This window comes from Limanda limanda, chromosome 7 (genome assembly GCF_963576545.1).
Source record: "Limanda limanda chromosome 7, fLimLim1.1, whole genome shotgun sequence".
Taxonomy (NCBI): Eukaryota; Metazoa; Chordata; class Actinopteri; order Pleuronectiformes; family Pleuronectidae; genus Limanda; species Limanda limanda.
Window position 1 is genome coordinate 13,027,545 of NC_083642.1, and position 16,992 is coordinate 13,044,536.

Sequence of the window (16,992 nt, forward strand, 5' to 3'; positions counted from 1 at the left end):
ACACACACACGCACACACACACACACACACACAGACACGCACACATACACACACAAAGAGTCAGGAAGGAGGGTACAATGCTGTCCTGCCCTCCTCCTTCCTCCAAAGATGTGGGGCTTTTTTTTTTCTCCCTCTCTCTCAGACTTCCTGGGAGGGGTACACTGCCCTTTGTGTCCGAAGGCACTCTCTCTTTATCTTTGCCTCTCTTATTCTCCCTTTTTTTTCTCATTCACGGGGCACAAAGAGCGAGGGAGAGGGATGAGGAGAAGTCTTTCACCTGGACAAGGAGGGCCACGGAGAGGACCGGGCCACAAAAGAGCAGGGCCACAGAGAGGGAGGGAGGGAGGGAGGAAGAGAAAAGACGAGATAACAAGGCAGCAAAAGGGAGATGCGTCTGTGTTTTTGTGTTCCCATGTTTTGTGCCCTTTCCTGCTCGTTGTGGTTTTGCCGAGAATGACAGGCGGATGTCTGGGTAGAGAGAGCGGCTGTTTAGTCTGAGGCCATGTCATGGGAAACATATTCATGCCCCCTGGGACTTATTCATACGCTGGTATACTGCACACACACATACACACATACATGGACACACTCTGTGTCCGTTCCTTGTCCTCCCACACACACAAACCCTGTCATGAGACCAAGGGGGGTGTGTGTGGGGGGGTGAAAGGTCAAGCACTTAAGTAATGGAACAGGAAGTGTTGGAACAGTCGGCGCTACACAACATACAACTAACTCCAACATGTGGACAGGACTGACAGGCAGCTGTTGTGGGTAGCACATAGCTTTGGAAGGCAGAGAGGCATTCCTAGCCCTGCCCATTGTCACTCATCTGTTGTTCGGCATGTGCGTTTTATCTGACTTTCATATGGGTTTGTCACATGACCCATTGCTTCTTCCTACATCAGAGTAAAAAAAAACTGTCTCAAGAACACAGGACAAACACATGCCACTTATATGCGGAACAGGGTTACAAATTTCACCTCTTTTCCCAAAATCCAGAAAAGGTATCTCTTACAGAGGTGTTTTTTTTCCCCTGCACACTGATTCAAGGCAGATTCTCAGCAGTGGATACAACAGTAAATGAAACCCGATGAGTATTAGTGTCAGGCTCTATTATGACTTCATTTGGTTGAATGGCAGAAACAGGAGGACACTGGATCTAGTTAGAAGACTGCTCAAATCCGCTCCTGGCTCTCGCTCCCTCCTTCACTGCTGCACTCACAGATCTATGATCAGCTCATCTGCTCCATATATATTTAACAGCGTCCGCGGATAACATCTAGAACTGAACTTAGATCAGCGCTTGTTGAAATCGTACCCCATACCAATGAGGACATGTGGCTGCTGTTGGTTTAAAGAGATTTAGCTTGGCCCCTTGCCATGCATGTTAAAAGTCCAGATTTCCTCTTTTGCTCCTTCTCAGACATGTTATAGAGACGTGAGTGAGTCTGGTTTCAGTTGCAGAAGTGCTGCAGTGGCAGAGCTGCCTCCAGCCTCCCTTTAAAACAGATGGGAAATACACCTGTGTCCAGTCGTAGCAACAAGTAATAATATTGCCTTATATCCTCACAGTGACCTGACTGCTGTTTCTGCATTCAGGTCAGTTAACCTAAAACTCTGCAATGAAGACCTCTGAAAAAAAGATTTGTATCACTCCTTCCTCTTTCCCTCCTCGTTCACCTCTTCACCTTCTGTTTTCCGCAACCCGTCTTCCACCTTCTGGACATTCCTGAGCAGTTATACCCACGTTTGGCGATGCGCTGTGTGCGTGTCTCCTGAGGTGTTTGACATTTAAATGTGTGTGTGTTATACCTTTTTTTGTTCTCCTCAGCTAACTCCTGTACCAGTGGCCCATTCTCCGAACCTCATCCCTTCTTGCTTCTCACTGTATCAGCACTGCTATATATGCTCTGATGCTACACAGGGAGATTGGACAGGCCATTACCCATCATTACGTTAGCATGTGCGTGTGAGTGTGTGTGTGTGTGTGTGTGTGTGTGTGTGTGTGTGTGTGTGTGTGTGTGTGTGTGTGTGTGTGTGTGTGTGTGTGTGTGTGTGTGTGTGTGTGTGTGTGTGTGTGTGTGTGTGAGAACGGATATGTGTTCATATATCCATGCTTGTGCAATGTGCACATGAAGGTCTTGCAGTGTGTGTGTGTGTGTGTGTACGTGTGTGTACTGCTGGAAACAGCATTAAGTATCATTAGCTCTTACTAGTCATCACCTGCCCTCTGCCAACCCCATGTGAGCCACTTTAGTCGGCAGGCCTGGCCAGCGATCACACAGATAGGCAGAGACAGACTCATGTTGAGGTACAGAGGGAACATTAGAGATCTATGTCTTACACGTACTGCTATCAACACCCATGTGCATTCGTTCTCATGTATAACTGTAGCACATTAATTTTGTCTTGTCATAAATCTGACAAGTTAAATCTATTTTGTTAATTTGAATTAATTAAAGAATAAAACAATTAATTAAATGATAAGGAAGTTAATCAGTAGCCGAGTCCTCTTTCCTTTTTAATATGACAAAAGGTAGTGGTTTAACTTTTAGCCCTTTTCAAACTGGTTGTTGTTGACTTGCTTTACATGAGAGACATAAATGGGGACATATGGGGACATAAAATGATAAGTTTGGTTTAAATCAATCTGCTACTATTGAGACAGCTCATCTAACCCATGTGTTATCCCCCCATTATACAGATACAAATGACAGCTTGAATGGGTCATGGGAGCACATGCGTATAGATGCACACGTATGCATATATGTGCACCGGGACAGTTGGGGACATTTGTCGTGGGCCGGCCCAGGATAGGACAATGCCTTCTCTGTAGTGGAAATAGGAGGGCTAGTGCAAATCATGCACACACACACACACACACACACACACACACACACACACACACACACACACACACACACCCACTCTCACACACACACACACACTCACATTCCCATGGATTTCCAGGGTTGGAAAGGGGCTGAGTAGGAATCTGGGCCATGCAGGCGTTCTGAATCCTCTCAGTCAGAGGCAGCCCTTCACCCTTCAAACACACGTCACAGGGAGCACATTCCACAGCCCCTGTGTCGTCATGCTGCGCTCACACGAAACATACAGATCCACACATTCAGCCAACGAGCACGGCTCTGACCCCAACAAATACCAACCACCGTGCTGTGGAGTCCACGTCGGCTTGGGACATGCAGGCTCATGTGCACACACACACTCACACAGTCCAAAGGCATACTCCACTTCACTCCCCTGATCCCTGTCTCCTCCACCCTAGTTCTCTCCGAGATCTCGTGTCGTGATTGCTTTCTACCGGTTTCTAAAGGACAGGATATGGAGCGGTGGAGCACACTAAGGCCTCTGCCGGCCGCTCCTAAGGGAATTTTCATTGTTTCCATTGTTGTCGCCTACCTGCCTACCTGCCGTCTGTCCCTGAGCGACATTTAAAAGCCTCCCAGGTTGCCCTCGGGAAACCGCAAACCACTGCACTGTTCCGACGCTAACTGCCTATCCCTTCTCCCCAACACCCTTCTGGCATAAATATCACTTTTGTTGCAGGCGGAAGTGGCTTTTTCTTCTGTTGTTCACTTGCGGAGCCTCCAGGGAGTTAGGGAGAGACACGTTGAGGCAATCACATTTCAACCTTGCTGGGAGGAAGTAGGCAACAAAAGAGTGAATGAAGGGCTGAAAAAGAAACTGATTGAAGGAAATGAGAAAAGAAAACATTTGTGCATCTTTATCCAACTGTGATCGCATGTGTCAAACTTCTGTATATCCTGAGGTCCGGCTCTCTTCTGCAACTCTGATCACGGCTGACAGTTCATCGGCTTAGATCCAACACACCTCCTCACACACACACACCCTGAAAACATTGACACCATTTGGCTTGGGTACACGTCCTTCACTTTTCCAGCCCGCTGCCCTGAGCTATATGCACTCATTTAGAATTTCTGAGTAGCACATTGCACATCAGTGATCATACGTTTACACTTAGTGCTGTGTGAGCAGCTTCAACACCTGCTCTGAAGAAATACACACGCACACACACACTCAAGCACTTAATGTATGGATTCTTCTTCTAACTAAGGGGAGCCAGAGGAAACAGGTGTGGAAAGCAGAAAAGGTTGGGATAGACAGAGAGAGGGAGAGAGGGAAGTGTAGTTGAGCTGTGGGGCTACCATAGACGCCTGGAGCCAGGACACTGATGCTGGAGCTGATAGCGGCTGTATAGAGGACCCTCCACTGACAACACACACATACACACACACAGAAAGACACACACACACAGTTCTCTTTTCTCTCTGCAATTTTCTTATTTTTGTTCATTCATTCCCCTCGACTCTTCCTCCGCCCTCCATCCCTCACAACGTCTCCCTCTTTTCATGTGTGTGTGTCTCACTCTCTCAGACAAGTTGTTTACAGTGTGACCCCCGGTTGCTCATGATAGGAATCGTTCCATCAACATAATGGCTAAATGACACGCACACGACTGCTACAGCCATGGCCACCACAAAGAGGCAGGATGTTGTCTCCTGCATGTGTACGTAAAGTATGCGCATGTGTTTTTAAATGCTTGTGTATGAGTGCGCGCGCTCTCCTGCTTAAACTTAGTCTTCAAAATCTTCCTATTCATATTGTTCTGTCACGATTTAGAATCCTTCGCCCTTCTCCTTGTCAGTTTCTATCACTTTTTCTTCATCTTCCCTCTTTCAATTTTTCCTGCTTCACCTCCACTGACTAAAAAAACCCTCAGCAGTCTGGGTGGTCTTTACACACACACACATATGAATGCGTTTGCACACTCCATGGTTTTCCTCTGTATGGTAATGCGTTCGTCGTGGTTTCCTGGCCTTGGTTAAAACACCGTTAGACATTCGCCGCACTCACCACTACCACAAAGCATCACCTAATCGGTGCTCAACTCCAGCCTCAGACTCACAAGCGAATGCACACACACACTCCATCCCTCCCACACACCTGTGTGCACACAGTGAACGCTGCTGAGAGAAACGTGAGATGTGTAAACATAAGCACCTGACAACCTTCCAAAACTGACTTTTTTACCTACAGGATATCACAGCAGCCAGATCCTGAACTTATTACTTACTCTCAACACAATTACATTCTTTCCTAAATAGGTGTAAGTCTATTAGGGGTCAGCTGACTAATTCTCTTGCACCTCGGCCAACAGTTGTGATAGACAGCCTACTTATTGTGTCACTGCGGAGCCATCTCTTATGTTACTTTGCTTGCAGCTACACATAAAACAGCACCAATCCCAGACGCACATAGTGTTCTTCAACTCATCACACATCAACACACATGCACGCACATCACCTGAACAGACACACACCCTCGGGCAGTGTTTTTCCTCTCTAATCTGATATCAAAGAGAAGTACTTTCAAAGCGTTTCATATGACAGCTCATTTTATGCGTTGCCCACGGAAACGATTATTGCCATAAATCTCTACCTACTTTGTTATGAGTTGCTTGAAGCATCTTTGCCTTCGAAGAGTTGAATTCCTTTAGAGCGTAAACCTGCATTCACCTCACTATTTTGTTATAATAGTTTTTTTCCCACTGATGATAATTTAATTATGTTTCTACCCTTTTGGATTGGAGTCGTCCAAGAAAACGGAGAGAAGCATTCATAGCCTGGATTGCCCCCTTTGGTTTCTATAGCACGTACAGTTGTGCTCACTTTGAAGAGCTCTCCGATGACATGGGTGAATGATGTCATATACTTTCACAGCGTTATGTGGATGTGGTTTCTAATGTGGACTGTTCCCAAGCAAATCTCTGTGACCTCGGCAGCCTACAGTATGTGCCGGAAGGCTAATCCAGCCGCCATTGCACAGTGGGGCATGCTGGACGGTTTGACAGATCCTGGTGGGGACTGGACCGGCTCTCCGCTGTTGTAACCTTTTATTCTCCAGGATGAAATGTGAAACTTTGGCCTGCTGTGCAATGTTCTGGGTTATGTGTGTGTGTGTGTGTGTGTGTGTGTGTGTGTGTGTGTGTGTGTGTGTGTGTGTGTGTGTGTGTGTGTGTGTGTGTGTGTGTGTGTGTGTGTGTGTGTGTGTGTGTGTGTGTGTGTGTGTGTGTGTGTGTGTGTGTGTGTGTGTGTGTGTGCATGTGGGCAGGGTTAGGGAGGGGATGTTGTTTTGTTGGCGTTTGATGATTTTTATCAGCCAGGCAAACGAGAAATCTGCGACTCTTGTGTGCGGTATCTTAATTTGTTGCGGCATCTCTCCTGCTGCCCTACATTCCCTCCTGCTCTCGTCTGCAGTAATGTGTGTTTGCATGTGTGTGGGCATGTGCGGTTGGTCGCTGAGTTTATTTATCTTATTCTAAATCAGCCCTCAAACTCACTAATTGGTCCAGTTCCACCGTTAGGTAACGACGGGAAATGAACAATTACTCGTGTGTGTGTGTGTGTGAGGGAGAGAGAGAGAGAGAGAGAGAGAGAGAGAGAGAGCGTGTGTGTGTGTTTGTGCGCTCTTGTGCATGTGTGGGTGTGTGCGTGGCTATAGTGGCTCCTTTAAGAGCAGAGTAGATTTCGAAAGAGGGAGTTTCATGTCATCAATGTTTTTATATTAGAGGAGGACTAAGAGGCTCAACACTCTTCCTCTTTGACTCACTTCCAGTGTGTGTGTGTGTGTGTGTGTGTGTGTGTGTGTGTGTGTGTGTGTGTGTGTGTGTGTGTGTGTGTGTGCTGGCCTAGTTGTGTGGCATGCCCCTTTGTGGGCCCAACAGCCTGACGTTCTTAGAGGTGAGTGATTCCTGGATGAAGTTAGCAACACCGTAAACTCTACATGTGGTTAAACGTTCAAATGGACACAGTGATATCTGGAGTCCCAGGCTCACATGACAGCTGCAGAGTTGGGCATCCGTCAAGTGGAGTTGTCTTTCCTTTATGTCCCTCTTTAAAAGTCGTTAGCAACATAAACTGTTGATCTCTCCTCACTCCCTCTGACTTGTATCCCTCCACGGTAATACTTGCAGAGCCCCTAGTGAGCAACTGCTCTATCACACCCTATTTCCTGGATTTGACTTCTATCACTTCAATATCAGTTATCACAAAGTGTCTATAATCTGTCCTCAGAGCCTTACGCAGTCAGGCAATTTGAAAGATCTGGCAGTAAGCCACAGCAGGGTGGTGTTTTGGAAGTTGGCTTGATTTCCACAACTTTTGATGAATAATGTTTATAATCATGTTTTAATGGTACTTACAGTATGTTTAGTAATCTGCCAGCTGCTCCAATTGAGCTTTCAAGCATAACTAATCACTAATCATATTTAAAAATTGAGCTGTCACCTTTTACAAATAAGGTCCCACGTGTAAACCATTTTGTCAAGTTATCCATCAAAAATAAAGAATTAAGAGTTTCCTAGGTAGAATGCAAACAATTCTCACCTTTTTAATTATTGAGTTTTAGTATTACAAAACAGTAGGTTACATGTATGTAGACTAAAACAGATCATCAAAGGTGGAGTAAGCGATTCTAATTCAATATTGATTCTGATAAAGATCTGGTGATCCTACACAACCTTGGCTCTGTAAATGGGAGATATGGCAGCCAACTTGAAAGACCACAGAGATTTCTCCCATGAGTCTTAAACTGCTTTCAGACATTCTCTGAACTCTGCAGTTCCTCCATATTTTCTCTGGAGGACGTGCATGTGTGAAGACAAGTGTCCAAGTGAGACGCCCCCCAGTTTCTACCGACTTTATCTGCCTGGCTTCCTAGTATAATGTCTGTAGAAATCCTTGAGAATTTGATATGTGAACACATCAGGGGATCCAAGCCGGATTCACCGCGAGCGAGTTGGGGGTTGATGACGAAAATAAAAAAAATCTCCTGGTAAAAAAGCTGTGCCATACGCGTAAAAGACACTGACGAAGATGTCAGGACAGTTTGTGGTGATAAGAGACAACAACAGTGTCGGGATCCTGTGATCACATGGTCTACGCAGCAAAGTTAATTCGTCACTTTCTGCCTCTGTCTTCTGCACCTGGCTGCTCCACCTCTCGTCTGAATAATGCATGTGAAAGGCAAACTGCGGTCAAAGTCAGCAGCCAACTCTCCGGATTTCACCCAGAGGTCATGTCATAAAACGGCTTTAATGGATAGCCTGACTATGGTGAAGAGATCTCAGTGAGTAGAAAGGTATGAAGACATGTGCAGAGGTTGCTCTGTTGCTGCTTAATAGGAGGGTTACCGTTTGTAAATTCGATAGCCACCTCACCAGCTGGTTAGCTAATTAATGGGTTAACTAGCAAGGTGGTACAGGTGCCAAATTCGTGTGCCAGGTAATGTTATGTCATATATAATATACTGAATAAGAACATTCAGTCTCTTATATATTTATATGTACAAGTATGTTTACTGTATATTCAGGATATTGAAAATGATCTAGAAGAAGACATACACACGAGCACAAGCACTCATGCATACATGTACACAAAGGCACACACATGCTCACGTACACACACACACACACTCTCACGCTGGGTCTCCAGTTGGCGCTCGGAAACCTGACACTGAAAGAAGTGGTCAAGTCATTTTGCTATAGTGATCCGCACACGAACATTCTCACACACACACACATGTTCCCACTTGGCCCCTGTCTGTTTTTATCTGTGTGCGGGTTGTGCCGCTGTTTCCTGGTAACGCATCCATCTGACTGCTGCCCACTGCTCTATTTTTAAAATCACAGATGCGATGTATAGTGATTTTAATCTAACTTGGCAAGGTATTTTCATTTCCAAATTAATTTTTAAGTTGGGACTCACAATTGGCAGTCAAGATTTTAAATTCCATATCAGATGAATTGGTACCACAATGCATGATATGAGGTTTAGGGATCAAGGGGAAGGGATCAGGATGACACACAAAGTGGAAACACAAGGCAAGAATGGCAAAAGGTCAAGGAAGAGCAGGACACAGTCACAGGCCTGCATGTGGAAAGGTGAAGATGAAGCAGGACAAGATCAAGCACCCTAACTCAACAGGAGCATGTGGTACTCACAGGTAAGTGGTGAGGGGGCTGAGGTTGGCTGGCACAGCTGATAGTCCCAACTCCGAGCAGTCGGCCATGACGAATATCCCATCTTCCTCACACTGACATGGAGACGGGCAAAGGGATGCCGGCGGCCCCTGTCTGTCCTGGACCCGTCCGTACCCCCACACTCCGGGGGAGGAACCCCAAACTCCTCCAGCCACGCAGAGAAGCAGAAGCACAGGCAACATGTCTGACTGTCCACCTGTCCTGTTGCACTCTCTCTTGTCCTCTCTAATGTCCTAAGAGATAGCTGTGATAAGATGAGGAGGCTCCACTGACTCTTCTCTGTCCTAAATCTGCTGTCTCCCTTTGGAAGCCCCTCACTGATCTTTTCCTCCTGTGCAGGTTGTCCTCACTGAAAGTCTGTCCCAGTCATAAGTTCTACCTCTTCATCTCTTCATCTCTTCATTCTCTTCACTGCCTCATTCCCAGGGGTTAACTCTGCTGTAACTTCCTTCCCCTCTTTCCTGTCTTCCCTCTCACCCTGCCCTCTCCTTTCTCACTGTCCTTCTCCCCCAAACACAGTCACTCTTTCTCCCTCCCTTTCTGTTTCTCTCTCTCCCTCTCTCTCTCTCTCTCTCACACACACTCTCTCCTTGTAAATGTCTCTTCCTCTCTCTGTCTCTCTCTCCTTACCTATTGTAGAAGGACTGCATGAGTTGTGAATGAGCCACCCTCATTGGCCCACAATTTAGGGATGGGCTGGAGCATCTCCGAAAAGTAGGAGGGGCCCTGTGATTCTCAAACTCTTCCCTCTCTTTCTCTCCCTTTCTTCCTTTTGCCTGTTTTACTTTGCCTCTCTGTGAAGGGAGTGAGTGAGTGTTTAGTTTGAAAGGAAGGGGAAAGGGGTGAAGCAGAGAGGAGGGGGTGGCGACGCAGTACAGTGGTGTGGGACACGAATTCTCCTTGTGGGACCTTATGAATGGAACTGAGAGAAAATGAGACAGTGTTTACAGCTGAAAGAGAGGAAAGAGGGGGGAAAGAGCAAGCTCCAGAGGATAAGAATGAAGGCAGCAGAGTGTGTTTGGCCGTGTGAGAGAGATGCAGAGGGTCAGAGTGTGTGACTGGGAGTGACAGTTTTTTAGGAAATTGGAATTCTGACACTTCAGCACCCCTCTGTCCCCAGAAAGAGCAGAACCCAGTGTCTTGTGAGTCCCACCTTCTCAGGTTTCTGCTGCTGGAATGTCACGATTGCACACACACACACACACACACACACACACACACACACACACACACACAGACACCCATAGAAAAGAAAAGATTATGAGTGACCGGCGCAAAGTAGTCTTCATATCAGTTTCACATGCACACACTCTAGTATACAGAGAGAAGGTTGTGGATTTGTGAAAACGTGCCTTGGGATAAAGCCTGTACATTTCATAGTTTATCTACATGCGCTTGTGTTTTTCCACATAATCGTTAAAATGTTCTCATCAAACTGCCCTTTTTATATTACAGCACATAAGTCCTGCTGGACTTAATATTATAAATTAAAACTGAGCATTTTAATAAGGAGCCTATAAATGACAGGATGCAATTCATATGTTACACAACCCTCAAAACTTGACATGTGCACCTGTGAGAACAGGATGTTACAGGAGAACCTAATGATGCATTTTGTAATTATAACAATTCAAAGCAAGAAAAACTGGATTTCCATTCAGCAAGCACGAATGCATAAACAAAAATGTTGCAGTTGGGAGGAGCGATAATGATTTTTTTCCACGAAAAGAAAACATTTTAAAACACAATACAAACCGATGATCGCAATGCATTTGAGCAACAGGTTTAGCATTTAATCGGACCTAATAACTCCAGTTTTGGTGACTTTCATGTTTTATTTGAGGGATTACATGGTCCTCGGCGAATTGATAAAATCTTACAACCACTCTGGCTCGTAAAATCTTTTCAAGCTCCAGTGGATTAACAGAAAAATGCATTTCTCAGTTCCTGGAAATCTAAGGCTTGGGGAAATTAACATTTATTTCAACAGCAATAGCAGCAGCAGCACTTTTATGCTCACACATGCAAAGTCAATGAAAATGTATACATTCATTACTAAATGTCTCTAAACCCAGTTTGAGTGTTTTTTTCTACACCTCCAGTCGTCCTGTCTGCTGCTCCGTCTCTCTCCTTCTCTGTCGTCCTTTCTCCACAATTCTCTGTAGGCTGAATAGTTTCTCATTAATTAATTAACATTCCTGTGCCACTGTGTTTTCTGAGGGGCCTTTGTTATGGCCCCACAAAAACTCTTTCAGAGCTGTTCTCTCTTGCTCTCTCTCTCTCCTCTTTGTAGCTGTGTGTCTGTCATTGCTTCTTCTGTCTATTGTCAGTTGTGCAAATTGCTTTCAAGTGATGTTTTATGATAAATCTTTCTTTCTCTTCTCAATACTTCACTTGCACACAGGCAGATATGTATAGACTCTTCACAGGAAAACCGCAAGCACGCTCAATCCCATGGGCACATATGAAAACATGCACATGCACCTCATGCACCTGCAAACTTCTTCCACTCCCCGGGCTCTCCACCTCTCCCCTTCTTGTGCACCGAGCTCTGTCATCTTTTTAAATGCTCTTTAATTGTCTGGCCCCGGGGGAGCCCTAAAACACACATACTGTAATAACCTGCATGTCTGGTCTCCTGCCTGTCTCTGTCTGTCTCCCTCTCTCTTCTCCTTTTTTGTCATCCTCCTCCCCTTCAATCACAAATACGCACACAACCACGCACGGCGCTCCTTACTGGTACAAAAATAACGTACGTGTTTGTTTTCATTGCACCTGTTCTGACGCAGTTTGGATGGATGTGTGCAGGTTTATATGCGAGTCGCTGTAAACCACTCATCTGCAATCAGAAGGAATGCAAATTATGATATATGGCTTCCACTGCAGCAGCTCATTTCTCTTCACACAGCAATTTCACAGAGTAGAAATCATATTAGCTAATACTAAGGTGCAGGGCTAATTTTATTTGTTTCTTAATCTATTTGATCGGGACAGTAGTCATTTATCAATGCTGTAAATAAACTAGAGTTAGCTGTCGTCTGTTACCCTAAAGGCAGTTTTTACAAGGCAACCTGAATAAAGTAAAATGACCTCAATTATTACAAATACCTATGGATAATTCATGTGCAGTATACAGACCACCCAAACTAACCCTACAACAATCCAATGGGAAAACCACCACACCCAATAAAACAAGCAAATAACCCATCAGTACTACATTGTAAAAATCAACACCAGTGGTAGGATAAACCCATTTATCTCCTTAGTCCGTTTATTTAAGGGTTAAGTAGCAGCTCCACTCTCTCAACTGTGTTGACTTGCTAGATGTATTCAGTTTCTTCTTGATTGACAAGCTTCCTGTTTGCCTTTGCCCTTGAGAAAAAAACAGTACTGACAGTATAATTATGTTTACAGTTTAAGTCTGGTTTATGTGTGTCTCAAATTATGTTAATACTGGTCTATTTGTACTAAACCTGGGGCATTGGAGTGCGTCTCTACCTTTGAGCCAAGCTGCTACTGATACCAAGGCGTCAGCAGTTCCACTTTTTCAGGTGGAAAAGTTCAAATCACATTAAAGGTCGGGTTGACTAAATGTTTCTGAAACTCTTCAGCCTTATTGTGTAAATCCTCTAAATGTCGCAGGACGGTAATAAACCTCGAATCAGAGACGACAGCCGCAGGTTAGTGAGCGAGTTCTTGAAAGGTCGGCTTCTAGCAGTTGTCAGGCAGTGTGCGTTCATTTGTTTCTGTGAGGGGTGAGACGTATCACCTGCAGTTTTGTGTACCCTGCGCTTGCCAACCCAACTTTTAAACCGGACAAGGTCTTGTCACCTCCAGGGTCTTGGGTTGAGACGTTTTGCTGACACAAAAATCCTAACTACTCTAATGTGCTTGCTGTTTGTGGTAGTTAATACTTGTGTAGCCTGTCAGCAGAAATAAAAGGATGCAGCCTGACATTGGGATTATGGGGCGTTGTTGATGTTGTGGTTTTGTCTGGTGCTTCTCAGGACACGCTCATGTGTGGCCTCATGAAGCCTGTTGTTCACCATTAGCAGATTGGAATCCCTTGCTTTTCACTAAACTAAATTGGCTCTTCCAGTAGCGTTAATTTAAGGGCGACACGCACCAACAACATCGGAACATTTTTACCACAGTATACCAGTGTTCTATTTCCCTGCATGTCCTCACATCACTTTGTTAGAAAAACAGCAGTTTGATCACATTTGCTCCTTGCTACTGCTTCTTGCTCTGTGATGCGTCTGGTTTGTGATAAATGATTCAAATGACGTGTGGCACCTGACGTGAGCCTCCTCTGCGTGTTGCCCCAAAGAGGCTTGGCCCGGCCCTGCTTTAAATTAATGGCTCAAACTCCCAGTTTTAAAGGCGGGTGTGCAGAATCAAACATGCCACGGGAAAAAGAATGCATGCACTTATATTCCTTCTCTCCCCACCCTCCCTCTTTCTCACACTCACCCCTCTCACTCACCTACACGCTATCAAACAGTCTGCATCAGATCAAAGCCGGTGCTGTCTCCCCTCTACTCCCCCATCACCCCCCCTCTCCACCGTGCTCCCTGGGCTGTAAACACTATCCAAGCAACGGCAGCCTTGAAGACACAAAGACAAGTAGCTGCCTGACACCTGACACTAACTTGAGAGCACTCACGTGGTCTACCTGGGAAGAAAACACACACACACACACGCACACACACACACACACAAGGCTAGGCAAACTCCTTGCAGTAAGAGAAAGTAGCCGTGCAATCAACCCCCCCCCAATGCACACACTCCATCCAACCTCACCTCCGCGCCCACCCCTCGCCCACCAACACCCACCCCTCCGCACACAGCCAAAATGTCTTCCCCACCCCTTCCCCCAACACCCACAAGCACCTTTTCCAATCTAAACTTGCCAAGAGTCGACCTAAGTGTGTGTGCATCTGTGAACACACCTGTATGTGCATGTCGACAGATAAGTGCACTCTCAAATGTGTGTCTGTGTCTGTATCGGTGCATGCCTGAGCTGTGCAGCGATTGAAGGCCAACTCAGGTATATACTCAGCGGAAGTAAGTGAGACGCATGTGGCCGGTGGCGTCAACCAAGGTGTGTGCTCTGGCTTTTCATGTGAAACCACCTGAAAGCCAACAAAAGGTCCCTCTCCTTCACTCCATCCCTCCCCCCCCCCCCCCCTCCCGTCCCTCTCTTCCTCTCTGCATCTCACAGTACAAAGGAAAGGAAAAAGCAGCAGAGGAAGGGGGATGAGGTAAGGTAGTGAGGATGCAAGGGTGGGGCGGGCAAGGGTTGGGGGCAGTTTTATCAGTTTTATCCCTGTGTGTTTCTGCGGGTCACAGAGTTCAGCAAAGCACCTCATCACAGACTGGAGAGATAGAGTCCCTCACCTCTGCTGGAGCATCAGAGGTTTGTGTCCAAATTAGAAAATATGCATTTCTGTCACCTGTATTCCCCTCCTGATCCGTGCATGCGTTTACTTATCACCATTGCTGTATCTCATTTGTGGTTTGGCTTCCTGTCGCCACTGGCATGTGCGTGTCTGTTGTACATGATTGGTCATATGATCTGCGGATGGAGATTACTTTTGAGAGGAAGATAAAACACTGGGTTCAGTTTTAGTTCAATGTGGATCTAACCTTATGAACTGCAAAGTGTTGTGGTCTTGAACAGGAGATGCAGCTCAGGTATCACAGCATTGGCAGGACATCAGTAAACAGGAAGCCCCGCCCAGCCAGCAGCAGAAATGGTCAGTCACAGGGATTGAATGGGGATGAAGAGGAAACAAGCTTGTGAAGACAGAAAGCAGCAAAAACAACAGAGTCAATTTATTCCGCCCATATTGTGTCTTTAATAAAAATTCAGATGAACTCACGATTACGTCACCCTTTTCCCTTATTTAAACTTAAAGGTGAAACTGACAGAAATACGGTTTTCTGGCAAAACAAAACTTCTAAAATGTTAATGCTTGACTCTATGTGAAAATGATCTCTTCTCTTATTTTTGAGTTCCTTAAAATATTGAGTTTTTCTATCGTAAAACCCCAATGCAACGCATTAGACAAAGTTTTATTGAAAATACAATAAAAGACATTAAAATACACTTTATGTCAGAGCTGGTTTTGAAGATTTTGAATTTTGGGTGATTGTAAAGATCAAGTACACCAAACACAAAATGGTCCACAGCATGAACATGACCCAAGGACAGTTGAGTGATGCAGCGTCGCCTCTCGTACAGAAACCAAATCAAAATATTCCTGCCTCATAAATTCAAAAGCATCACTTTACCAACTGTGAAACAACTAATCAGTTTGGCCTAAATTAAAAGCATTTAATAAAGGACAATAGCTTATTTAATTGCAGTCAAACTGGGTTATATATGTTCAATGATAGTGGAAAGGTATCAGGGTAAATTGTTTTTATTTTTTTACCTAAGTAAAACGTAGGCTGAAAATAAGGGGACTTTAGTGAAAAACGAAGCGGTGACATGAAACACCATGAAGAAAACATGGCAGTTATTTTCTTTGTCATGAATCCGGTGCTGATCGTGCCCGGACAAGTTGAGTGAATTCGCCAATTAGAAGCTGACAAGTGAGGAAGAGGTTGTGGTCCATCAAAGATGCTGCAGTGAAGACGTTGATTCCTTCATAGCAGTCCAACAAACTAAAATTGATTAAGTTATGCAATCAGACAGTGAAACAAATACCAGGCTGATGGCTCCTTATGCATCAGGATGTCTCTCAGTCACTTCCTGTGGCACCAAGACAAAGCTTTATTGTGTTTTGATCTGTGAACTGCTTGTTTTCTCTACAGTTTGATATACGAGGGTTAATATGGTGAAATAGGCTGACTGAAGCCGACGAGTCTGCGCCTGTAGGATACCAAAGACAGAGATGCTCCTCTCTGTTTGATGCTCTTCTAAATGACGCCATTGGCAGTGCAATCGTGTGTGTGTGTGTGTGTGTGTGTGTGTGTGTGTGTGTGTGTGTGTGTGTGTGTGTGTGTGTGTGTGTGCATGCTTTGCAGTCGATTTGCAGGCGTGCTTGTTTGGTTGTGTGACTTTTATACCTGCATGCTAAATGCTCTCTATTCAAGTTTATTGACCTAAAAGTACAGCAATTAATCTAAAGTGTCTAATCAGGGCTCTTTGTGTGTGCCTTTGTGTGTGCCTCATTTTGTAATTAAGGGCAGATATATTCCTGGTTAAGGTTCGTGATAAGATGCGAATTGTGGTTAAGATAAGGTAATGGTGAGTCATGAATTGGTCATGGTCATAGGTTTTTCAACGCTGTCCACAGTGAATGGAAGTCATTCCTAACTCATGTTTGCCGTACTTACTTATATATTTGTGAGGACCACTTTAAGCACAGACTGAGGACATTTTTGGAAAGTGAGGACATTTTGAGCTGTCCTCACTTATTCTATGGACTGTTTGAGGGTTTAAACTTGGTTTAAGGGTTAGGGTTAGAACTAGGTTTAGGTTAGGGTTAGGCATTTAGTTTGAATGGTAAGGGGCTAGGGAATGCATTATGTCACTGAGTGTCCTCACTAAGATAGAAGTTCAAACATGTGTGTGTGTGTGTGTGTGTGTGTGTGTGTGTGTGTGTGTGTGTGTGTGTGTGTGTGTGTCTGTGTGTGTGTATGTTCACGTGCACTTGTGAGTGCATGTGTGTTAGTGATGAATGCTTGTGTGTCTTTGTAGTCATACCCAGTTCTGCGTGATAGCATCAGCAGTGTCGGTGTGGAGGGAGACTGATGTGGAATGTTAACAGTGACTCAAAGTATTGGACTGTCTCCACACAGTCTCATCCATGCAGAACCCAGATAGCACTGGCAGGAGACTCAACACAATGTAGTGAGAGATGACGAGAGGAGCCTCATTATTGTCTGTTTCACGC

At 45.1% G+C, this 16,992-nt stretch overlaps 1 protein-coding gene across 1 annotated transcript in view; it reads right to left on the reverse strand.

The window, feature by feature from the left end:
* LOC133005017 (leucine-rich repeat-containing G-protein coupled receptor 6) overlaps positions 1-9,282 on the reverse strand; it is a 35,444-nt gene extending 26,162 nt beyond the window's left edge. The window contains exon 1 of the mRNA XM_061074604.1: positions 9,047-9,282. Within this exon, the coding sequence (XP_060930587.1) occupies positions 9,047-9,267 (221 nt within the window). The 5' untranslated portion in view covers positions 9,268-9,282. The remainder of the gene's footprint in view (positions 1-9,046) is intronic.
* Between the last annotated feature and the right edge of the window lie 7,710 nt (positions 9,283-16,992).